At 40.0% G+C, this 25,490-nt stretch overlaps 2 protein-coding genes across 9 annotated transcripts in view; one reads left to right on the forward strand and one right to left on the reverse strand.

Annotated features, from left to right (window-relative positions):
* Window positions 1-843: 843 nt before the first annotated feature.
* On the forward strand, window positions 844-6,712 carry SMLR1 (small leucine rich protein 1). The gene is made up of 2 exons (XM_053460682.1): window positions 844-1,072; window positions 6,536-6,712. The coding sequence occupies exons 1-2, from the start codon at window positions 946-948 to the stop codon at window positions 6,643-6,645; spliced, it is 237 nt and encodes a 78-aa protein (XP_053316657.1). The 5' UTR covers window positions 844-945; the 3' UTR covers window positions 6,646-6,712.
* A 17,984-nt stretch (window positions 6,713-24,696) lies between these two features.
* The window catches only part of EPB41L2 (erythrocyte membrane protein band 4.1 like 2), a 113,103-nt gene continuing 112,309 nt past the window's right edge, over window positions 24,697-25,490 (reverse strand). For all 8 annotated transcript variants that reach the window (XM_053459243.1, XM_053459250.1, XM_053459247.1 and 5 more), the window contains one exon: window positions 24,697-25,130. The gene's annotated coding sequence lies outside the window, so the exon portion shown is untranslated. The remainder of the gene's footprint in view (window positions 25,131-25,490) is intronic.

Consider the following 25,490-nt stretch of genomic DNA (forward strand, 5'->3'; position numbering starts at 1 on the left):
CACATATAAACGCATTGATGTTAAATTAAGACAATCTGCCATTATCACTTGTTATCATTTCACACAGATAGCAAACACTGCATTTTGTTTGTTGACTAGCAGGAATTTGGTTTGTAAAAACCAAACCATTAAATATGACAGTTTTTAATGTGTGTTTGAAGTGGCATGTTATTCATTATTTAGTGAATAGGTTGCTGATATTATAAACCAAGGGAGGAGTAACAAGGGGGGGGGCAGGAGAGTAATTCCCACCTGTGCTGCTCTGATTTAAACATTTTGCCTACTGTCTGAAGTGTTATTTGTAGTTTCACAAGAGGTTTTGGACTAATTTACGGATTTAAGGCAGATTTAAAATTAAAATGTGATAATTTTGATGCTTCTTTAGTAGGTTTTCTATTATTTATGGTAAATGTGTTGTATATAGGACCGGATTGTGCATTTTAGGAATGTTCCAAAAAAAAACTAAATGTGCTTTGGGCTGTTTTATTACTAGGCCACTGGTTTGGACTGGATTCCTTGGCAGAACTTTTTCCCCCTCCGTCCTAACATAAAGATGTGGATGCTTTGTAAACGACTTCATAAATTTTCATAATTTTACTTTGCATGCAGACCTAAATAAAAAAGTTACAAAAAAGGCATCTGTAAAAAACAAAACTGCTGGTATTAGTTATTTTGGAGAACTCTTAAGATACTGCTATCAGTAACAAGCAAGATAAAGTATTTGTTGAACAAAGTTATTTTATAACCCTTCTCCAATCCTCTTAGGAATCACAGGACTGTACAAACAGAACAAAGTCCTAACACAAAGCTTCAATTGTGGGATCAAAGGCCAAATCCGGAGCTTGACACACAGACAGAAAATACATAAAACAGACTGCAGGGCTTGAGTTGGTTTTCCGAATGGTGTAATGAGAACACTTTTGGCTGGCAAGAACGCATTTAAACATGGGTCACATAATATCTGAGTTTGTTAGAGAGCTGCCTGCACTTTATATATTTGGTGGGATCTTTCTACCAGTTACCTTACTTCTTCTAGGGATCATGTCATACTTAAGGATAAAGCTTGATGAAGGTAAGTTTTTAAGGAAGGTTCAAAACATGAGGACTGGCAAACTGCATAGGGCTCAGTCCTGGAACACCAGTGCTTACCGAGGCAAATGGTGGTCTGTTAACTGTTAACTATTAATAATACTTCATTAATGTTTTGGCTAACCAGTGTTAAGCATAGTTTATTAGCTGACGACATTCTACTGTCGTAATTGTACACAATAACACAGACAATGGAACAACATTATATATCTATATGAGGGATTCTAGCCACAATTGTTTATGAACACTGTCTAGGATACTAAAACAAGAAGCAATTATTTGAAAAATGTTATTATTTTAATTGTCATTTTATTTATAAAATGGCAACAACTTACACAGCAGTTGATACAGAATGGGTTATAACAAACTGAGAGACCGAGGCACAATGGCCTCCTAGAGGAGTGCAGCAACTGCAGGTTGTGCCAGCTTGGTACAGTTCTCTGTATTATAAATGGGCTGGATGGGTGATCTGCCTCTGTTTTTCCAGTATAGGGACCACCACCCTAGGCCTGGTTTGGCTGAGCCAAAATACACCACTGAACCATGTTTTGGTGTTGTTTTATGTGACTAAACTTAAGATTTAAGATTATGGTATAATTGTTCAAAGTTGATACATTTTATTGTGTGGGCTATATAAACCTTTAGTACCTCAGAGGTAACTTCTACAGACAGAATGAAGAAGAGGCATCCGGGAAATATAGAATTTGATGGCACCACTAGACCCATCTGGTCAGGCTGTTGTAAACACACACATTTTTAATGCTATAGGACCAGCGCAATTTTTGTGTTTTTGCTATGTCTTTCTTCAACTGTTATTTCCCACTTATTGTACCCACCCAATTTAAAAAAAAAAACATATTCATATGTACGCCATTTTTTTATATAAAAAGAATTTAAAAAAATAGCTTCTGGCCGGTACAAAGATTGCACTCACAAGATGTTTGGGCACAAAGATGGTGCTGACAGCTTGTTTGGGAGCAACAATGGCACTGGTAAGCTGTTTAGGGGCAAAGCTGGCACTGTGGAAAGTGATTGACATGTTACTTGGTGAAGTCAGGGTCCCTAAATAACTGGAATGGTTGCCATAGAAAATTGTATGTGGGTAGAAGTATTATGTATATTAGGGAGATGATTAAGCAGTATAGCCACACCCACCTAAGGGCACCAAACAAATCTTGCACCCAGGCATTAGTGACCCTAGGCTCAGCCCTGTTCCTATTTAATTAATGTTGAGGTTTATTACAATAAATTCTACCACTCCTGCTGGGAGGTTATTCTGCTTATCTACTAACCTCTTGATAAAGTAAAACTATCTAGCATTACATTTAAGCCTCTGACTCTCTAGTTTTAATGTTTTAGAGGCTGTAGTGTACAGTCTCCACTGCTGTATGATTTGTGTGCAAGATACAGACTAAAAAGTGCTCCTTTTGAAATAAACGGGAGTACTTTATGTGCGTGTGCATGAAAGGTCTTGTTAGACCACCATTAATTCTTGGCCCAAAAATCTGACTGGCAGTGAGGATATTGCCTGTGTGCACTGGTATGCACATCCAGGAGATATTCAGTTATTCGTGATATATGGGATATTCAATTATTTGTATGCATTCAAGCGTGTATGATGGCTATAGTGTTTTTAAGTTTGCTTAGTAAAGCAATGATCATTTGTTTACTTTTATGTTAAAAAGTATACAGATTATCATTTCTAGACCCTTCCACTTTGGTTGACGTCAAAGCTGACCTTAATCAAAGAGAATTATGCCTACAATGACTATTACTTCTCTCTCTGTGGGCAACAATCTATACTTGTAATCAAACCATGCATGTTATAACCACTATCACTAATTACACTGCCATGGTTACTTAGTGCTTAAGGGATCATTATAGGTTAAGTTAAGAACTGAGTATCTCATTGAATTGCTGGACATGTGTCTGGGGGAAAAAACAGGTTAAAACAATTGAAAAACATTGCTTTATAAGTGTTTCTGCTAGAATTCTGGAAATAAATATGGACAGCTGATGGGAGGCATTATTGCAACTCTTCAAATGCTGCTGTGTGCTTTAATGCAGTAACTGGCTATTTTAAGGCCTTATTTTTGTTTTCACGAGTAATAAAATGAAGTGGCTAATCAGTAAGGCCCAGTCTTTAGTGACCCTTTGTTATAATGTTAGGCAGTATGCTGCTCTTTGCTATATATTACAACTGTTTTTTTTCATGCTTAATTTCCACACCTAAGGTCACTAAAGGTTTAGATACCGGTTTATTGTTTGACTTTCTAATTTATATTTATACAGTATTTGTATAGTACATTATAATTTTTGTTTCACTCACCTAGCTTTAAAAAAAAACAGCTAAAACTGTGTTTAACCCTTAAAAAGTACAGGAGCACTGAAGAAAAGGTGTTTATCACAGTTAAAGTAGGGATTTGAATACAGGCATTCAAGAATGGCAAGCATTTAGAATTTTTAAGATAATGATTAGGCTAGGTTTCCACTTGGGTTTTTGTCCGGCGTTTTTTTCTTGATGAAAAACGCCAGGAAAACTGCCAAGAAAACTGCCGCTGCATTTACCTGCGTTTTGGCGTTTTTTCTGCAGTTTTTTCTGGCGTTTTAGCCTTTCTGTGGAAATTGCTTTTTTTGACCTTAGGCAGTTTTTCCAGCCTTTACAAGTTAGAAGTTTCACCCAGCTAAAAGGGATTAGGATAAATGGCAAGTATCTGCCCTCTCCTGATGTCATTTACTTGGTAGACCCTTTTGTCTCTTTTCTGTGGTTTGTAAGGCATGCTTTATTTCGAATGTCTGCTCCTCTGGGAAGATTGGCCCCAAATGATGGTGCAAATTGTTTGCTGTTGCTTTTGGCACGCAGGATCCAGTCGCGTATGTTTGTTTGTAATGGCATGTTTGTTCCAAATGGTGTAAAATTCAATATGAACCAGTCCAGGACTTTGTTTTGTGTGAAACTGTTTGTTTTCAGCCTATTTCTCGTAGGACACACAGATACTGGGTCCATCCTCTGCATTGTAACTGTGGAAAAAACGCCATAAAAAACGCCAAGGCAATAAACCCACATGGCTTTTTCATGGCGTTTTTTCTCTCCCATAGACTTCTATTGGAGGAAAAACGCCAAGATTTCTTGCAAAAAACGCCAGAGTGTCAACATGCTGCGATTTTGAAAAACTGCCACAGAGCCCAAAAAAGCAGAAAAACGCCAAAGAGGACTGAAAAAACGCCAGACAGAAAAACGCCAAGTGGAAATGGCATTTTGCGATTTCCTATTGAATTACAGCTAACATCTGGCTGCAGCCGTTTTTCACAAAAAAAACGCCAGGTGGCGCTATTGGCGTTTTTATAGGCGTTTTTAGCAAAAAAAAAACAAATGGAAATCTAGCCTGAGGCTAGGTTTCCACTTGGGTTTTTGTCCGGCGTTTTTTTCTTGATGAAAAACGCCAGGAAAACTGCCAAGAAAACTGCCACTGCATTTACCTGCGTTTTGGCGTTTTTTCTGCAGTTTTTTCTGGCGTTTTAGCCTTTCTGTGGAAATTGCTTTTTTTGACCTTAGGCAGTTTTTCCAACCTTTACAAGTTAGAAGTTTCACCCAGCTAAAAGGGATTAGGATAAATGGCAAGTATCTACCCTCTCCTGATGTCATTTACTTGGTAGACCCTTTGTCTCTTTTCTGTGGTTTGTAAGGCATGCTTTATTTCGAATGTCTGCTCCTCTGGGAAGATTGGCCCCAAATGATGGTGCAAATTGTTTGCTGTTGCTTTTGGCACGCAGGATCCGGTCGCGTATGTTTGTTTGTAATGGCATGTTTGTTCCAAATGGTGTAAAATGCAATATGAACCAGTCCAGGACTTTGTTTTGTGTGAAACTGTTTGTTTTCAGCCTATTTCTCGTAAGTGGCTAATCAGTAAGGCCCAGTCTTTAGTGACCCTTTGTTATAATGTTAGGCAGTATGCTGCTCTTTGCTATATATTACAACTGTTTTTTTTCATGCTTAATTTCCACACCTAAGGTCACTAAAGGTTTAGATACCGGTTTATTGTTTGACTTTCTAATTTATATTTATACAGTATTTGTATAGTACATTATAATTTTTGTTTCACTCACCTAGCTTTAAAAAAAAACAGCTAAAACTGTGTTTAACCCTTAAAAAGTACAGGAGCACTGAAGAAAATTACAGCTAACATCTGGCTGCAGCCGTTTTTCACAAAAAAAACGCCAGGTGGCGCTATTGGCGTTTTTATAGGCGTTTTTAGCAAAAAAAAAACAAATGGAAATCTAGCCTGAGGCTAGGTTTCCACTTGGGTTTTTGTCCGGCGTTTTTTTCTTGATGAAAAACGCCAGGAAAACTGCCAAGAAAACTGCCACTGCATTTACCTGCGTTTTGGCGTTTTTTCTGCAGTTTTTTCTGGCGTTTTAGCCTTTCTGTGGAAATTGCTTTTTTTGACCTTAGGCAGTTTTTCCAACCTTTACAAGTTAGAAGTTTCACCCAGCTAAAAGGGATTAGGATAAATGGCAAGTATCTACCCTCTCCTGATGTCATTTACTTGGTAGACCCTTTGTCTCTTTTCTGTGGTTTGTAAGGCATGCTTTATTTCGAATGTCTGCTCCTCTGGGAAGATTGGCCCCAAATGATGGTGCAAATTGTTTGCTGTTGCTTTTGGCACGCAGGATCCGGTCGCGTATGTTTGTTTGTAATGGCATGTTTGTTCCAAATGGTGTAAAATGCAATATGAACCAGTCCAGGACTTTGTTTTGTGTGAAACTGTTTGTTTTCAGCCTATTTCTCGTAGGACACACAGATACTGGGTCCATCCTCTGCATTGTAACTGTGGAAAAAACGCCATAAAAAACGCCAAGGCAATAAACCCACATGGCTTTTTCATGGCGTTTTTTCTCTCCCATAGACTTCTATTGGAGAAAAAAAGCCAAGATTTCTTGCAAAAAACGCCAGAGTGTCAACATGCTGCAGTTTTGAAAAACTGCCACAGAGCCCAAAAAAGCAGAAAAACGCCAAAGAGGACTGAAAAAACGCCAGACAGAAAAACGCCAAGTGGAAATGGCATTTTGCGATTTCCTATTGAATTACAGCTAACATCTGGCTGCATGCGTTTTTCACAAAAAAACGCCAGGTGGCGCTATTGGCGTTTTTATAGGCGTTTTTAGCTAAAAAAACCCAAGTGGAAACCTAGCCTGAGTGCATTGTGCAGCGATATTGTGTGTTAAGTACATATCAATCAAAGGGCTTCATACATACCTAGTTTAAAGGGATTGGATTTTTTATTTTTTGTTTCCAAAATATAACTCACGTGATAGCTTGGTAAACTTTACCACAAGATTGGTATTAAATGATCTTTAATACACATTTAAAATAGTAGCAAATGTAATTGTAATGTTTTCCCCAAATATTTTTTGTATAACCAATATCTCTTTCTCCCATTCTCAGTAAACGAAGAACTGGCTCGGGCTCGTGACCCTAGAGATGCGCTGCAGGATTATTACTTCCAATACAACAAGCTAAAGGCCTCCAAAAGGCAACGCCTCAGGAAAATGTAATATTATTTCCAGAAAAAGCTTTCACATGAAACCAATACTAGAGCAGCAGATAATATGTTGCTCACAAGGGAACGGCAAAAAGAGGCCAAGAACTGATGTTCACGGCGTCTAGGGAAAAAAGTACTGACAAAAAGGATGTATTTCTGGGAAAACCATGGTTCATCTGAGACAATGTCGCAAATGCATCACTGGGTTATTTTCTCAACATGAAGGACAATGTCTGCGAAATGGAGATTGCAAGTCAAAAACCTTCTGACATAGACACGCTTCCTTGGTGTACAGTTTTTCCTTTTGATGGCAGAAGAGTCATTCAGGAACCGGTTGTAGCTTCATAATGTTTTCCCTCTTGTTTATTCTTCTATGTTGAAAAGTTGATTTGATGGTAAAGCAGGCAAGTAGTGCTCATGACAAAATTATTTCATTACTGTAAACTTTATTACTTATGAAGTAATGTAGGGGCTGACATTTCATAGCAGCAGGAACAGGCAATAGATTCAAGGATATTACCTGACGTGTGTGGGTGTTTTTAATGCATTAATAAGACACATCAGCATGATTACTGAATGTGGCAATAAAGGCATGTCATTATATTGACACTGGCTAGTATTCCTCAATAACAGGTATTTTCCAAGAGAGAGGTGTCTTGACCCTGCTAGTTTTGAAATTTTAAACAAAAAATAATGGATGGTATAGATTTAAAATGAAATATGTCTTTGCTGATTGGTAATTTCTAGTATCCAATTACCAATTAAATCGTGTTTCTTGTAAAATAAACCATTTTTCCTCTTCGAGGTATTTGCTTTGTCAGATAGCGTGTCACTGAAATCCATTGACTAGACAGAGCTAGCAAATAATTGCGGAAGAACACAAATCCTTCCACATCCATATCCGTTTGTAAGTAAAAAATCAACATGTTGTGTATTAAGTAATAAATATATTCCCTGGAGCCCCCACACTCTTAAAAAAAACAACAAACAAACAAACAAAAAAAAACAAAAAAAACCCTTCCACGCAATAAAAAAAATAAATGTCATAAAACAATCATTTTTTTGTGATAAGCTTCTGTGGACAACTCTCATCACCCTCAATCAATACAATTGAAAGTGTGATGGGAGCTGAGGTTAGTATACTTGAAGACATTTACATTTTTGTCAGGACCAGGGCCAGCAGGTCGGGTAGGAGCCCATTTGCAGGGGATACCAGTCATGATGCTTCAAGGGGTACAGACAGGCACACAACAGACAGAAAAGCAGGACTGTAGTGTGGACAGGGGAACTGTAGCGAGGAGAAACCAGAGTGGCAAGGTGCACGGCTTGGAAGCCCTCAGGCAGGGCGCACAGCTTGGAAGCCCTCAGACAGGGCACACAGCTTGGAAGCCTTCAGGCAGAGCACACGGCTAGGAAGCCCTCAGGCAGGGCACATTGCTAGGAAGCCCTCAGGCAGGGCACATTGCTAGGAAGCCCTCAGGCAGAGTAGACGTGGTCAGGCAGGCCGGGTCAGAATAACCGTAAAATATATGAATTGATGGGGTAAATTAAATTGGCCAGCTTCAAAGATGTCCCAAATAGCACATGGACACAAGATGATCAGATCTGAAAAAAATGGTTTTGAAATAGCAATACGCTACTTGTACTTATTGACCCATAGCAAAAACATTAAAACATAGGACACATAATAGAATCTATTTAGCAGGTTCTTGTATTAACTTTTTCAAATAAAATTCAGAAAAAAAATGTTTCATTTTTACCATATTTTTATGAATAAGATGATCAGAAAGTCCTCATTGTCCTGAAAAAAGCAATATACAATTTATGTGGGCACAGTAAATTAGAAAGAAGAAAATTTATAGCACGTACAAAAATAAAAAAACAGTCATAAAGGGGCTATAAAGTTGGTGCACCAGAGGTGAAAAAAGGTTGACATGTCTGGGGACATGTACATTTTATACTTCCTTTTTGTGTTTTAAGCATGATTCTGGGATTTAACCTCTTCAAATGTGTCCCTAAATCCCTAAATGACACTATATTGTGTAATTATATTACTCTGTGTACAATCTGTGTGTAGATACCATTTATCTATTGAATATATTTATTAGGGAGCTTTTAAAAAATAATTTGTTTCTGTAACTTTCATTATTTGGTTTGCAATTTATTGTGAAATAATATGGGTGGATATGCTCTTAGTGTATTTTTGTGTGTTTTACTAATGTATCATGTGATCAGATGCTCTTATTGCCTCAATCTAGGTATCTGTCAATAGTTTACATGCCGTAAATGTTTATGTATATATATATATATATATATATATATATATATATATATATATATATATAAAGTCCAGATGAAAGTCTGTAATAAACAAGACTGAAACGTTGACTTGAAAACCGAAGTTGTTTGTGTGGTCATTTGTAAAGTCCCTGGAGTGCCGGTAACTAATTTTGGACTTTATATTATTTACTGCTGCAGTTATTTGGCACCGGGCAGAAATTTGGCATTTGGAGTGCAATTGTTAATTTTGGACTTTATATATATATATATATATATATATATATATATATATATATATATATATATATATATATATATATATATATATATATATATATATATATATATATATATATGTGTGTGTATGTGTATATATATATATATATATATATATATATAATATCCTAGGTGTAATCCATTTACCGCATTTACCGCATTGACCGTGCAAATTTGGTGCTATTTTAAAGCAAAATATATTTTTATAGAAGAAATACACATCAGTGGAATGGTAAAACAGTATTTTATCTAATGAACAGGAATACATGTATTTTAACATTTTGGTATCTATTACGCAGTTAGTCAACATAGGTTACATACAAACAGAAATTTGGTTTTATCCCCCCCCCTTAATTCATAATGCACCTTACTTATAAATATTCCGCACTGCCCCTGATATGCCACTCTCCCCCCAGATATGCTTTATACCCCCTAAAAATGCCACTTTGCACCCCCAGATATGCTTTAGTCCCCCTAGAAATGCCACTCTGCCCCTAGAAATGGCACTCTGCTCCCTAGATATGCTCCCCTCCAACTTACCAATGCACCCCCACCAGACTCTAGAAGCCCCAGTAGAAGTGCCGGCAGCAGAGGTAGTCTACGTAAATCGCGCAGACATCCACCAGCTGCCGGAGAGGAGGATCCAGGTCCCCTGCAGTTCTGTGGGGAATCTGGATCCTAACCCTGCTGCGCAATTTGTATCACCCGCAGCAGGGCTCAATGAAAAAAAAAACACCCACCCGGAACGGCATGTGCCGGGCGTCGGGTGATACAAATTCCGGATGCCTGCGCTAAACCACAATTATAGGCCGCACCCCCACTTTAAAGACTAAAAGTGTGGGGGGGGGAGTGCGACCTATATTCGGGCAAATACAGTATATCGTTTCCACCTAAATCTAACTATAGCAAAGTGAATAAAAATGTGCCCTGAGCCCCAGAACTGAAAGACAGCAGTAGAACAAAAAAAATTGTATGAGCATCATTAGGGCACTGTGTCTATGATTAATGCCGTAACTACAGGCTTCTAGGGGGCCCAGTGTGACACCTGCAACCCTTTGTTCCTGTATCCTCATACTGATTCAAAATAGTTAGAAAGGACCCAATTTTAAACTATTTTGAACCGCCACAGGAAGACATGAATGTATCGTGTTCTCATGAGAGAAAGCTTCAGTAGTGGTGAGAGGAAAGCATGAGTGGGAAGAATGTGGGACGTATGTATATGTGTTTGTAATTATGTAGGTATTTGAGCATTTATGTGTAAGTGGGGTGAGATGGAGTGTGTGTTAGAATAAATGTGTGCGTGTATAAGTGTGTGTAATTTTCTGTAAGTGTGTTTACATATGTGTGTCAGGGTGTATGTTGGAGGGGGGGCAAAGAAGGCACAGACAAATGCCAATGATGGCACAGACCAGCTGTTGAAGGGGCCCCTGGGTAATTTTCACACCAGGGCCCTTTGGTTTCTGGTTACGCCCCTGTGTATGATGCTATAACATAGCCATTCATTTAGGAAGAAAATCAATTATATTATCACCTTTTTAAAATGTCTTCTGAGACAAAATATTTTGAACAAAGAGTACTGAGCTGTTGAGTCACTGATTTCTTTCTTCAAACAACATGAAGGCGATACACTGCCAGTAACAGTGATTATGTCTAAATAAAAACCCACAGTCAGTTTGAGAAGAGAATAATTATCAGTGTATATCAGGTATAGAGCATTTTATGATAGTTTTGTAATATTTGGCTTCTAAAGATTATAATATAGAGAAATGAATTCAGTGTTCACCTGCAGGGCTAATACATGACTAGATGGCTGATCTCCTTAGCACAAAATAATAGGTCAAAACAAATATATGTAATAGAAAGCACTCTACCAGAAAGAAAAAAAACTAATGGTACACTATCTATAAATTTGTTATGATAGGATCTTACAGGTAAAAGTGATTTGAATATAACAAAGCCATTATGGCATAAATGTCAATCTCCTTTGTGAAGTAGAGCTGAAATAAGTATTTTAACAGCCAAGGAATTATTTCCAAGACAAACAAGATACTGATGTTATGATGGAAAAAATTGGTTTAATGCATTTGATAATAGTATCCTGGGCTTGTGTTATAATGTGTTTTGCTAAAACCATTCGATTTAAGTCAGTGATTGTTGTACTTAGAAACTTGATACATTTACACTTTGCTTTTCAAATATTCACACTTTTATTTTTATTGATTGCTGGCAGAAAATGGCATTTTCTTGTCTGTGATTTTCTTTTTAAAGAGAAGGGTAGTCTTTACTTTGTGTATAGCTTTGTCTTAGTAAGTCAGTTCTAGTTTTATCTTACCCCTTGAATATATTTAGTTAAAGAAGCCCTGCACATCATCGCAATATCAATAGCACTACAATAGTTACATATATATATATATATATATATATATATATATATATATATATATATATATATATATATATACACTAATCATCTTAATAGGTCTTCATAAATTTTGTTTTGATGTACATTAGTTGATTCCAATGAATACACCTATAAAATAAGATGTTGTGTGTGCCTGATTCTTCACATTACAAGTTATTCAACTGAAACGTAATATGCTTGTTTCCACAACTGATTTTCAAGATCAAAGAACATATAACTACAGTTATATATTCAAAGGGTATGACAAAACAAAAATTGGCAGAGTAAGGCCAAACATTACATTAAGTAAAGAGGGTCCTCCTAACAAGCTTACAATCTAGTTATTTTGAAATGTTACATTGGTTATAAATGCAATGCGAGGAAATGATTCAGTATATGGCCAAATATACGTGAACACCCCTCATAATTGTTGAGTTTAGGTGTTTCAGCCATACGCATTGCTAACCGGTGTATAAATCAAGCACAAATGCAGCAATCAGGCCCGGACTGGGACAAAAAATAGGCCCGGGCATTTAAGCCTGAGCAGCCCATATTTATTTATTTATTTATTTATTGTTAAAGCCCACCCTTCATGTACCATCTTTGCATTTAATCATTCACACAAATCATTAACACATTCATTAATGCAGTCTCACAAATCATTCAAGCAATTCATCCACACATGAATTCATTAATTGTCATACGCATTCACACAATTCATCCACACATTTATTCATTCATTCTCATACGCATTCACACTACCCCCTCTCATCATCTTATCTGCCCCTTCTCACTATGTTCCCCCTTTTCACTATGTAACCCCCTTCCCCACTTATCAATATGTACCGCCTCTATCTATCCCCTCTCCCCCTTTCTCACTACCTAACCCCCCTCTGCCCCTTCTCACTGAAGCCCCCTCCCTCACCCTACTTACCTTGTTGCCAGAGCAAGCAGCAACTGCGACCGCGCCTGTGGCAGGGCAGGATTGACTTAGGGGCTGATGGAGCTGCAGCTCCAGGCTAGTACCTTAAAATATGGCCGCATTAAGGCAGAGCCCCTTAAGCCCGCCGCAACTGCAACCGGGTCCGCCACTCTAAGGCAGAGCCGGCCTTAGGTGTTCTGGCGCCCTGTGCGGACTACTCCTCTGGTGCCCCCCCATCCCAAAAAAAGAAAGGAATAAAAACTTGTAACAAAACTCCCCTTTCTCACTATCTATCCCCCTGTATCACTATCTACCACCTCTGCCTCTTCTCACTGTTATCATTATATACTGAGGCAGACATTGACGGTGGTACAGCATAATACTTATCACTATATACTGAGGCAGAAATTGACGGTGGTACAGCATAACACCTACCACTATATACTGAGGCAGACAATGACGGTGGTACAGCATAACACCTATCACTATATACCGAGGCACACATTGACAGTGGTACAGCGTAATCCCTATCACTATACATTGAGCCAGACATTGACAATAGTGCAGCATAACACCAATCACTATATACTACGCCAAACATTGATGTGGTGTAGGCCTTCCACTTCATTGTCTGGCTTAGTAGTAGGGATGCACCGAAACGAATTCTGGACTGAAACCGAAAATGCAGCATTTACCTGTCCGAAACCGAATATGACCTCCCCACACCATAAAAAAATCTAACACTTTTATTTAAAGTAAGTAACACACCAAAATAGGACAAAACAATTAAAAAACAATATTATATGTATATATATATGATTGTTAACAGCAATCACATTCCTATCATGCCCAGGCATACCCAGATTCTAGGATGTACTCGCAGACTTGGCATGATAGGAGTATGATTGCCCTATCTACCCCTTCTCACTCCCTTCTGCCCCATCTACCCCTTCTCACTCCCTTCTCCCCTATCTACCCCTTCTCACTCCCTTCTCCCTATCTACCCTCTTTCCCCCGTCTCACGCCCTTTTCCCTATCTACCCCTCCTAACTATCTACCCTCTCCCTCTTTGAAGTTCACTTACCTTTCAGGAGTCCTGCGGTGGGGGTGCAAGGCCTCTGCCTCCCAGCTCTGTCACTGTATGGAACAGTATAGAGTGATGGGAGTTATGATGTACTTTTAGAGCATAATTAGATCATGAAAAAGACATTGGAAATGGTACAGCATAACACCCATCACTCTCACACACTTACCAATCCACACATATATACCAATCCACACATATATACCAATCCACACGTATACCAATCCACACCTATACCAATCCACACATATATACCAATCCACACGTATACCAATCCACACACATATACCAATCCACACACATACCAATCCACACGTATACCAATCCACACGTATACCAATCCACACGTATGCCAATCCACACGTATACCAATCCACACGTATGCCAATCCACACGTATGCCAATCCACACGTATGCCAATCCACACATATGCCAATCCACACGTATGCCAATCCACACGTATATACCAATCCACACGTATATACCAATCCACACATATTTACCAATCCACACATATATACCAATCCACACATACACCAATCCACACATATATACCAATCCACACATATATACCAATCCACACATATATACCAATCCACTCTCACTGAATATCTCCCTACCTTTCCTCTTTTCTCCTTACAGCTCCTTTTCCTCCTCTTCTTCAGTTCTTCTGTCTTCTCTGTCTTCTTCCGGTTCAGAGGGCAACAGCTGCTGTGCGCCGGGGTTTGTTGTCAGATCCCGGCGCACAGCAGCTGTTGCCGTGCAGATCACAAGGGAGCGGTATCGGAGGTCTTTAACAGACCTCCGGCTCCCTTGAGTGATTTTAAGCCGGGTTGAACCCGGCTTAAAATCACTCAAGGGAACCGGAGGTCTGTTAAAGACCTCCGATACCGCTCCCTTGCGAACCTGCTCCTCCAGCGGCGGACATTACTGTCCGTCTCTGGAGGGGTGCCGGGTGCCGCAAGTTGGCACCCCCTGATGAGCGGCACCCGGTGCGGACCGCCCCCCGCCCCCTAGAGTGTGACGCCCTGTGCGGTCGCACACCCCAAAGGCCGGTCCTGCTCTAAGGGTCCGGAAAGCCCCCACCAGGGCCGGCCTTAGGGGTCTGCGGCCGCACAGGGTTTAAACTAAAACATCGGGGTTTTTTTTAACTTTATTTAACATCCTCCATGTTAAATAAAGTTAAAAAAAAACTTTATTTAACATGGAGGATGTTAAATAAAGTTAAAAAAAACCCCGATGTTTTAATTTATACCCTGTGCGGCCGCAGACCCGTAAGGCCGGCCTTGGTGGGGACTTCCCGGCCCCCTAGAGTGGCGGACCCGGTAGGTAGGGTAGGGGCCTGGAGCTGCAGCTCCATCAGCCCCTAAGTCAATGCGGCCCTGCCGTGGCCCGGCCCACCGGGCAAATGCCCGGTGTGCCCGATGGCCAGTCCGGGCCTGGCAGCAATCACTATAGACAAAGAAAGTCAGTAGAATGGGTCATACGGAAGAGCTCAGTGACTTTAAATGTAGCACTGTCATGCAATGCCATCCCTCAACTCAGTTTGGCCCTGCAAGATCTGCCCAGGTCCACTGTTATTGTGAAGTGTCTAGGATTAACAACAACTCAGACACACAGTCGCAAATCGGGCCTATTGGGTGCTGTGTAGTACGTAAAAATCACCTGTTCTCTGTAGAATCTACAGTGTTCCAAAACTGCCTCTGGAAGCAATATCAGCACAAGCACTGTGCATCAGGAGCTTCATAAAATGGCTCAGCAGCTGCACACAAGTCAAAGATCAATATGCACAATGCCTAGCGTTGGGTTTGGTGTATGCCAGGAGAGCGCTACCTACCAGAATGCATAGTGCCTAGTGTAGGGTTTGGTGGAGGAGACATGATGGTCTGGGTCTGTTTTTCAGGGTCTGTGCTAGGCACCTCAGTTCCAGAGAAGAGTAATGTTAATGCTACAGCATACCAAAACATTTTGGACAATGCTATGCTTCCAACTTTGAGGCACTATTTTGGGGAAAGCCCTTTACTGTCCCAGCATGACTGTGCCACTGTGCATAAAGCGAGCTGTCTTACGCAGAGCCCTGATCTTAACTCCGTGGAACACCTTTGGGATGAATTGAAAAGCCAGCTGCACGCCAGGCTGCCATTGTCCAGCATTAGTACTTGACCTTTCAAATGCTGTTTTGGATAAATAGGCAGAGTGCTCCACGGTTTATGAGCAGCAAGGGTACAGTAGGTGGGAATCGAGTCCGGGGATTCCAGGACACTCTCATTAGTACTCACTTGCATTTATTAATTAATGGGAGAGCCAGTTAAATACCCCCGTGACCTGAGCAGGGGAAGATCATTTGGCTCCCTGAAAGCAAGGGGAGAGAGCTGCTGGTAAGCTTCCCCATTCAGCCACAAGCCAGCCTTCTCTTTCAGCTGTTAACTCAAATGCCATAAGCTAGGCCTCAACATGATTTGTAGGCACCATCTTTTGCAGATAGTTACTTGCTCTAATTACCTTGGGACCTTGCAGTACTACGGTATCCCTGGTAAGCCTCTCAGATAGGCCCTCGATCTGCTTGGCACAAGTGGCATTTTGTTGCTCTTCTCTGAGCATTTGGTTGACCATTGCGCCACCGTATCAGCCCACCACCTATTCCCATCTTTTCCCGATTTTCTAACGCATATTGATGAAATGTGATGGGATTGGAAGTACGTCGGTACACTAAAAAAGAATCCTCATACACGGGCCTCCTGAAGCCACAATTTAGTGCCACTAATCCTTTTAAAAGATATGCAGATTGAAATAGAGTAAAAATCTCACTGATTTCTGGGCATTTATCTCTGGATAAATAAAAATTAAATAGTTCAGTTTATTCCTACCGTAAGTGCCAGGAAACAGATGACCAAATACACAAACCTGCACAGGCTCTGCCACACAGACACCCAAACACACCAGGACAGACTCTGCCACACTGACACCCAAACACAGATACCAGGAGAGGCTCTGCCATGCCGACACCCAAACACACACACAGAACAGGCTCTGTCACAATGACACCCAAACACACACACCAGGACAGGCTCTGCCGCGCCGACACCCAAACACACACACCAGTACAGGCACTGTCACAACGACACCCAAACACAAAATGCATTTCCCGGTGCCCATATTTACTCTCACACGTTCATTCTTTTCTGCCTTTTCCCTACCTTCTCTGCCAACCACGTCTGCTTCTGGCAGCCAATTCTAGATCTTCTTCATCCTCATCTACTATCTTTTATCTTCTCTCTTCAATCTGCTATCTCAGGCTGCAGCTCTGCGGACGTAAAGCCACAGGAACTTCCACCAAAATTATAACGCTTGTGGAGATATCCTCTCCCTGATCCTCCAATCGGGGAAGAGGACATCACCAAAAGCACCATCATTTTGGCTTAACTTGCCATCAGGCCAATATGGTGGCACGTCCGGTGACGTCCCTTCCCTGATCCTCCAATTGAGGAGAAGACGTCACCAGGCATTACCAGAAGATTGAAGATTGCAGATTGAGGATAGAAGAGAAGAGAGAAGACAACACTTACCAGGACAGGTTAAATGATCCTAACATATATAGCCTGGGAAGAAGGACATGACAGGGGGGATATGATAGAAACATTTAAATACTTAAAGGGAATCAACAAGATAAAGGAAGAGGGTTTACTTTAAAAGGAGAAATACTACCACAACATGGGGACATAGTCATAAGTTAGAGGGGCAAAGGTTTAAAGGTAACATCAGGAAATATTACTTTACGAAAGGGTAGTGGATGCACAGAATAGCCTTCTAGCAGAAGTGGTAGATGTTAATATAGTAAAGACATTTAATCAAGCATGGAATAGGCAGAAGGCCAAGCTAGATATAGGATAAAAGGCCAGGTACTTCGAGGTTGGGCAGACTGGATGGGCCTAACGGTTCTTATCTGCTGTCACTTTCTATGTTTCTGTCTTTAAGATAACAGATAGACGATGAAGGCGACGTGGCTGGCAAATAAGGTAGAGGAACATTTAGAGAGCACAAGAGAGTGAATGAGAATGAGAGTGTGAGTGACCAGTAGGATAACCCTTCATATTAGTAACAGCTGCCCTAAAGAGAGAGATAGAGAGAGGTCATCCAAGATGAAAAAAAACACACACTAATATTAATAAAAAAATAAACATTTCATTATTTTCTTTTAATGCATAATTATTAGACTTGGGCGCTGGCCGACTCTTTGTGTTCATCTTCGTGGGGGAAAAAATATTTGTATTCCACGAATATTCGCCCGTTCCTGTCTTCGTTTTTTTTTCTTTCGTTTTTTTCCGTGTTTTTTCCAATTTTTTTGAAGGGGTTAATACGGGGTTAACGCAGTACAGACTAAGCTTCAGCTTTGGCGCCAGGAGTTTAAATGTTCGTACGAGCAACTCTATTGGTCACCTGCAGGGGCCTCCTCTGGCAGACGTGCGCCTGCTGGCGACCAATAGGGTCACTCGTACAGACTTTTAAACTCCTGGCGCACATCAATTGGTTGATGCCAGGGGAAGACCCTGCAGGCGACCAATGGACTCACTCACACGGCCCCTTAACCCCTAATGGCGAACCTACAGATTTCCGCTTCCGACAAACCCTGCGATGCTGCGGAGATAAGGTAGGCTAGATGGGGAAGAGACCAGGGAGATTAGTAGACGAAGACCAGACTAACATGAAGATTCTTCGTGTTGTGTGTCTTCGTCTTCGTGTACATTTTACTGCCGTGATCTTCGCTTCTTCGGGACGAACAAAAAAACGCACTCTTCGTGTTCGTTTGCATGTTCGCCCAAAGACGAAAGCACAAGTCTAATAATTATTACTACCAGATCCATCCCGAAGTAAAGTGATGGGAAGTCTTTGAAATCTACAAGGGGTGTGCTTTTAGGGAATATAAAGCCTTATTGGGTTAAATTGAAATGTAGGACCTTTACTGTGTCTGTAGTCCGAGGAGGGGGTTGTTGAATATAAATTGTAAAAGATACAGACTGTGGGCCCCTCTGGGGAAAGCTTGGTTAAGAGACCATTTTGTCTTTATGTCTATTAACTCATTTTGGAATGTGTGCGTGTGGTAATTTATAATAGTTTTGCTCCAACTTCTTAAGAATTCCGCCAGTGCCTTTTGGCTCAAAGCCTGGTACTTTCCAAAATATTTTATATACAATTCATTTAAAAGTAACACTTATTTATGAAAAACTAGCTATTACTTAACTGAAAGTAGGTGTTTTAAACAGTTTCTGCATGATATTAAGGGACCTTGTTAGCTACTCGTTAGAAGGCTTTCCAAAATATGTAATCTGCATAGTAATATATGTTAATCTATAGAACCGAGTTAATGTAAATACCCAGGGTGGGACTGCCAACTCCCAGTTTATCACATTTTTTTTTTTTTTAAAAAAATCTAGTTTTGAAGCACTAAAATAAATGAAAATAACAGACATATGAGGTGTTCCATGACAAATACTTTGGTACATTTTGTTTTATTTCTTACTCATTTGCCCTGCTTTGTATAGTTTTTTTTCTTAGTTTTCCGACTTTTTCAGAATGTTTTCATACTAAAAGATATAACAATTATATAACTGAAGAAAACAAAATATACAGTTGCTCTGGTAGTTTTGGTAAAACATTGTAAAATAACCCAGATCCTTAAGGGGGTTAAGTAGTGATAAAATTAGCATATCAACAGTATGCCAATTGGGGCTGTTAGTGAGATATGCAAGTGCGTATTTAATTACTTCACTGCAACAGTTTGATATTGGGAGAAGTTTTATAAAGCCTTGTCTCTGTACTTTGGCATTGTAAGAGCACTTTTTTAGTCTTAGTTTCACAAGAAAAGATAATGGCAAGGAATTCATTTTATTTTACCTCACTCCGTTTTTTCCAACTTCCTCTTTAGTCTCAGAGGTGTTTTTTGTCTATATTTGGTTACCATTTAAAAGAAAATCACTGTAGAATAGAAAAGGCTTTAAATCTGAAAATTAAACATTTTCCTCTGTTAAAAATCCATCCAATGAACAGCTTGTCTATGCTTTGTTAGACACTCAGAGTGACACAACTTTTATTGACAAAGAAAAATTAGCATACTGCAAGTAGATACTCAATAAAACTCAAATTTACCACAATAATAGGATACAATATGATCATCAAATGTAAAAAGGTATCTAATCTTTGTGTAAGAGGGTACGAATTGTATATACACTCACTGGCCACTTTATTAGGTATACCTGTTCAGTTGCTTGTTAATACAAATAGCTAATCAGCAAATCACATGGCAGCAACTCAATGCATTTAGGCCTGTAGACGTGGTCAGGACAACTTGCTGAAGTTCAAACCGAGCATCAGAATGGGGAACAAAGGGGCTTTAAGTGACTTTGAACGTGGCATGGTTGTTGGTGCCACGCGGGTTGGTCTGAGTATTTCAGAAATTGCTGATCTACTGGGATTTTCACACATAACCATGTCTAGGGTTTACAGAGAATGGTCCGTAAAAGAGAAAATATCCAGTGAGCAGTAGTTGTGTGGATGAAAACGCCTTGTTGATGTCAGCGGTCAGAAGAGAATGGTTTGAGATGACAGACTGGTTTGAGACGACAGAAAGGCAACAATAACTCAAATGACCACTCGGGTGGAAAGGGAGATTTGCATCATGGATGTGCAGTCGACAAATCTGCAGCAACTGCATGATGCCATTGTGTCCAAATGGACCAAAATCTCTGAGGAATGTTTCGAGCACCTTGTAGAAAGTATGCCACGAAGAATGAAGACAGTTCTGAATGCAAAAGGGGGTCCAACCCGGTACTAGCAAGGTGTACCTAATAAAGAGGCCACTGAGTGTATATCCCATATTTACTTGCAAGATAGAAGCATAGAAAGTGACGGCAGATAAGAACCAGTAGGCCCATCCAGTGTGCCCAACCTCTGAGTACTTTCCTTTAGTACTTGCCCTTATCCTATATCTAACTTGGCCTTATGCCTATCTCATGCTTGCTTAAATGACTTTACTGTATTAACATTTACCTCTTCTGCCGGAAGGCTATTCCATGCGTCCACTACCCTTTCCGTAAAGTAATATTTTCTGATGTTACCATTAAACCCTTGCCCCTCTAGTTTATGGTTGTGTCCTCTTGTTGTGGTAGTATTTCTCATTTTAAATAAACTATCTTCCTTTACCTTGTTGATTCCCTTTAAGTATTTAAATGTTTCTATCATATCCCCCCGTCACGTCTTTTTCCCAGGCTATATAGGTTAAGATCCTTTAACCTTTCCTGGTAAGGTTTATCTTGTAATCCATAAACCATTTTAGTAGCCCTTCTCTGCACTTTCTCCAACATTTCTATATCCTTCTGGAGATACGGTCTCCAGTACTGTACACAATACTCCAAGTGAGGTCTCACCAGTGATCTGTACAACGGCATGAGCACTTCCCTCTTCCTACTGCTAATACCTCTCCCTATACAACCAAGCATTCTGCTAGCATTACCTGCTGCTCAACTGCATTGTCTACCTACCTTTAAATCCTCAGAAATAATTACCCCTAAATCTCTTTCCTCGCACGTTGAGGTTAGGATCGTATCAAATATTCTATACTCTGCCCTTGGGTTTTTATGCCCCAGGTGCATTACTTTGCATTTATCTACATTAAATGCCAATTGCCACAGCTCTGACCATTTTTCCATTTTACCTAGATCGTTTGCCATTTGGCTTCTTCCTCCAGGAACATCAACCCTGTTGCAAATTTTTGTGTCGTCAGCAAATAAACATACCTTTCCATCAAGACCATCTGCAATATCACTAATAAAAATATTAAAGAGAATGGGTCCAAGTACAGATCCCTGAGGTATCCCACTGGTAACAAGACCTTGTTCTGAATATAAGCCATTGACTACAACCCTCTGTTGTCTGTCACTCAGCCACTCTCTAATCCATTCAACAACATTGGGATCTAAACCCAGAGATTGCAGTTTATTTATAAGTCTTCTATGTGGGACAGTGTCAAAGGCCTTACTGAAATCCAGATACGCAAGATCTACCTAATAAAGTGGCCAGTGAGTGTATATGCCGTATTTACTCGAATATAGTAAACAAATGCTCTGAAAAATACCCCCGTCTTATATTTAAGGTCGTCCCCTATATGCCACTCCCTATATGCCACTCTGCCTCCCTGATATGCCTTATACCCCCTATATGCCAGGCTGCCCCCCCTGATATGTCTAATACTCCCTTTATGCCACTCTGCCCCATTTATGCCTTATACCCCCCTATATGCCACTGCCCCCAGATATGCCTTATACCTTCTATAAGGCATATCTGGGGGGGCAAAGTGGCATATAGGGGGGCAGATGTGCATAACTAGGGGGCAGTTTGGAAATAAATAGAAATAAAAATAAAAAAATGCATTTTTCTCAATCATAGTTTTTACTAAATATTAAAAAAAAGTTTACATGTGAATTAATATTTACTTGTAAAACTTTTTTCTTATAGGCTAGTCTTTAGGCTTTTTTTCCTAAACTATATTCAGATTTTGGGGGGTCATTTTATAATCAGGGTTGTCTTAAAATACCGTATTTGCTCGATTATGTTATTTTTAGTGATTTTTTAAATTTTTTATGAAAAGTTTTTTTTGCCCTGTGATCCCCCTGCACTAATCAGGCAGTGATCACCAAAGAAGTCTTTATAAACTTGCATTGGAGATTGCAACGCACGGGATCAGCCAGTAGGGATATACTCTGCTGGCTTTCTGGTTGACGTCAACAATGGATAGGGAATGCTCGATGCTGACTTCTTTTTCCAGAAAAATTACCGTATTGGCTCGATTATAGGCCGCACCCTAAAAGTTAGGCACTTTTTTTAAAGAAGAATTTTAATTCAAAGTGTAATAGATATGCTGCCACTCTGCACTCCCCCGAGATTTTCTGCCACTCTGTGCCCCCCCCTGAGATATGCTGCCACTCTGCCCCCAAGATGTGCCCCCCCCTCCCCTAGACTTACCAGTGCAGACTCACGGGTGTCTTGCGGGGCCGGCAGGGGACATCTACACAATACGCGTATACAACTTCCCCCTGTGGGAATTCTCGGCAAGGGAGATTGTTAAAGCACATCGAGCAGACGTGCCAGCAGCGGAGATTGTTTACGCTCGCCGGTGAACGTCTGCGCGATGTGTTTTAACAATCTCCCGTGCCGGCACTACCCCGTGGAAAGTGCTGGCAGGGGAGGCTGTCTGAGCGTATTGGAGAGTAGGATGCAGGTCCCCTACAGAGCTGCGGGGGATCTGTATCCTAACCCTGCTGCCTCCCCGGCGCCCGGAACTGCATGTCCCGGGCATCAAGCGATACGAATTGCACATTCCTGTGCTAAACCCCGGGCACATACGGTAATTTACAGGTCTTAAGTTTTTATACTGTAATTTCTGTTTTGTTTGGGGTACCATAAGATGCCCAGATATAAAGTGGCACTGGGGTGATGGTGTAGGTAAGATTTTTGGGGGTTAATTTGGTGGTTACTGGGAAAAGTAACAGGTAACCCGTTAACCCTGTTAACCCGTACACTTCCACACTCTCAGCCGAACCCATAGCCCTTGCTCGTGACACTTCTACCGAAGGAAAGTTTTTTTCTTACCCAGGTCACCCAGACAGTAGAGTTGTGGCGTGTGTGTGTAAACTGCTCCAAGTTGCCGCCTTACAGATCACATTTGGAGATGCCAGATAAACTTCTGCCCATGATGTAGCCATAGGCTTGAAATTGAAATTAATGGATACTGGCCCCTGAGGGAATGTCTATTTGCAGGTACATCTGGAAAGACTGAGAAATGGGTATATGGAGATACTTCTATACTTTCTAGTGAGGCATTCTACAAATGCAACTGCCAGCTTGACCAAAGAGATGTTTTTTTTGGAGCTATGGCTGCAAAGTCATCATATACTTGTGCTAGCCATGCTGTAACCTCTCTGGAAACCGATGCTGAAGCGATTCCAGTTCTGAACGATTCTGTGCTTGCCGCAAAGGCTTTTCTCATTGCAGTTTCTGCTTTACATTCCATAAGCCCTTGAAAGGGTGAACTATCTGTACTTTATTTTTTAGTGTCCTGTCCTACAGAACATTTCACAAGCCTAAAACTGGCATTTCATATTTGTATGTTTGAAGATACATATGTATGCATGACAAAAGTAGTGAAAAAGATTAGAACCGATACACTGAATAGAACAAACAAACTTTATTTTTAACAGTATTACAGAAAGCAAAATATCCTTAATACAACTTGAAGCTGCTATAAATCTAATTTGGCATTTTAACTATACACAAGGTCAACGGATAAATCGGGCTAACAAAGAGAGAGAGGGAAATGGAAGTCAAATACCTACAGTATTTGCTAGTGGTAATGAAAACAAACTGTGTAGTTCACAAAGAAATGCCCATCTTTTCAACATCATAAATCCTACATGAAACGCTTCATTGTGTACTTATAAAAGATGCTTAACTATGGGCATGATCATTATTATAAGAACTGGACTGAAAGCAAGTGCTTTACACATGTGAATTTTAACAACTTGTCTATTCATGGACATGAAAAAAAATGCAGCAGGTCGTTTTGAGCTGCTAAAAACAGATAATTTGCTTCTTTTTTTGGAAATAGAAACATTTTTGTATCATATTTCCTGGAATGTTTTAATTTATTTATATACGTTTGTGGCAGAGGATGTTCAGTATCTCTGTGGTTTTAAATTTACACACGATAACTAGACTTAACTTCAACTGTAGTACTCCCTAATATGCAGCAGTAAAAGCCTAATCCTAATGTAAAAACTGCCATAATCAAGCCCTGTCAGGAAACCAAACTGTTCAGGTGCAAGAGGAATGTGCAAAGTATTGATTTATCAAGAATTTGCCACCCCTCTGTCATTCAAAGGGCAAAAATACACTGTATTATAACAACTTTAACATCTTGAGTTTTTTTTAACCAGAAGTACACAAAGGTTTAAAAGTACAAGCATTGGTAAAAAACACCAATGAAATTGAAACAGGTATTGAAAATGTAAGAAATGTGTAAAAATGTTTTTTTTTTTTTGTCTTTTTTCCCCCCCTTAAATTACTCTAAACATATACATATATACCTGAATAGTCTGGAAAATAACCCCCAATAAGAGAGTTTGGTTGAAAATAATAATATTAAAAAAGCTAAGTTAGTCACAATGATTTATCATCATTTCCTCAGAGGTTTATTTTGCAGAGGAGTATTATTTCCCAACATATGACAAAATTAAAAAATGGCAAGTAGTTGTGCAAACAAAACTCTACAAACAAGCTACACATGTTAAGTGGTTATAAGAATGAAACAAACAGATAGAAATGGAACAGTATAGGTCGGAGATGTTGAGCTGCAGTTGTATGTTGGCATCCAAGCCTTCAGGTGTCCAGTCATGCCAGTCAAGGTCAATTCATAGCAACATTAGCAGCAGGACCACTTGGTATGGTTGAAGGTCCATCATATGTTGGAATTGTTCTTGGTTCCTTCTGTAAGCAAATAGAATAAAAGATGTTTGATGAACATTGTCAGTTCAGTTCATACAAAATCAGTGCCTCTTTTTTTACTCCTTCCTGCGTTGCCCCCCAAAATTTCAAATGCTCAAAGTGGAAGATGTATTTCCTATTTGATGGAAGTGATATATGTAGGTAGGTACGTTACTTTCACAAGCTAATTTATAAACACATTTACTGCAGCATAAACACACAATATGAGTGTGATTTATGTGAAGCACTGCAACATCCAATGGTCCAGTTAACTGAAAAGAGGGATGGCAGAGTAGAAACCAGGGTCAGATTCCAGTGTAAGAGAAATGGAGAATGCTGAGCTATAGTCATGCTGACTTGTAG

The sequence above is a fragment of the Spea bombifrons genome, chromosome 3, assembly GCF_027358695.1.
Source record: "Spea bombifrons isolate aSpeBom1 chromosome 3, aSpeBom1.2.pri, whole genome shotgun sequence".
NCBI lineage: Eukaryota > Metazoa > Chordata > Amphibia > Anura > Pelobatidae > Spea > Spea bombifrons.

What these genes read in the sequence shown, in the direction of transcription:
- SMLR1 (XM_053460682.1), top strand. Translation starts at nt 946, where the DNA reads ATGGGTCACATAATATCTGAGTTTGTTAGAGAGCTGCCTGCACTTTAT. An exon ending in AAGGATAAAGCTTGATGAAG is followed by an intron (nt 1,073 to 6,535) that starts GTAAGTTTTTAA and finishes TCCCATTCTCAG; the next exon opens with TAAACGAAGAACTGGCTCGG.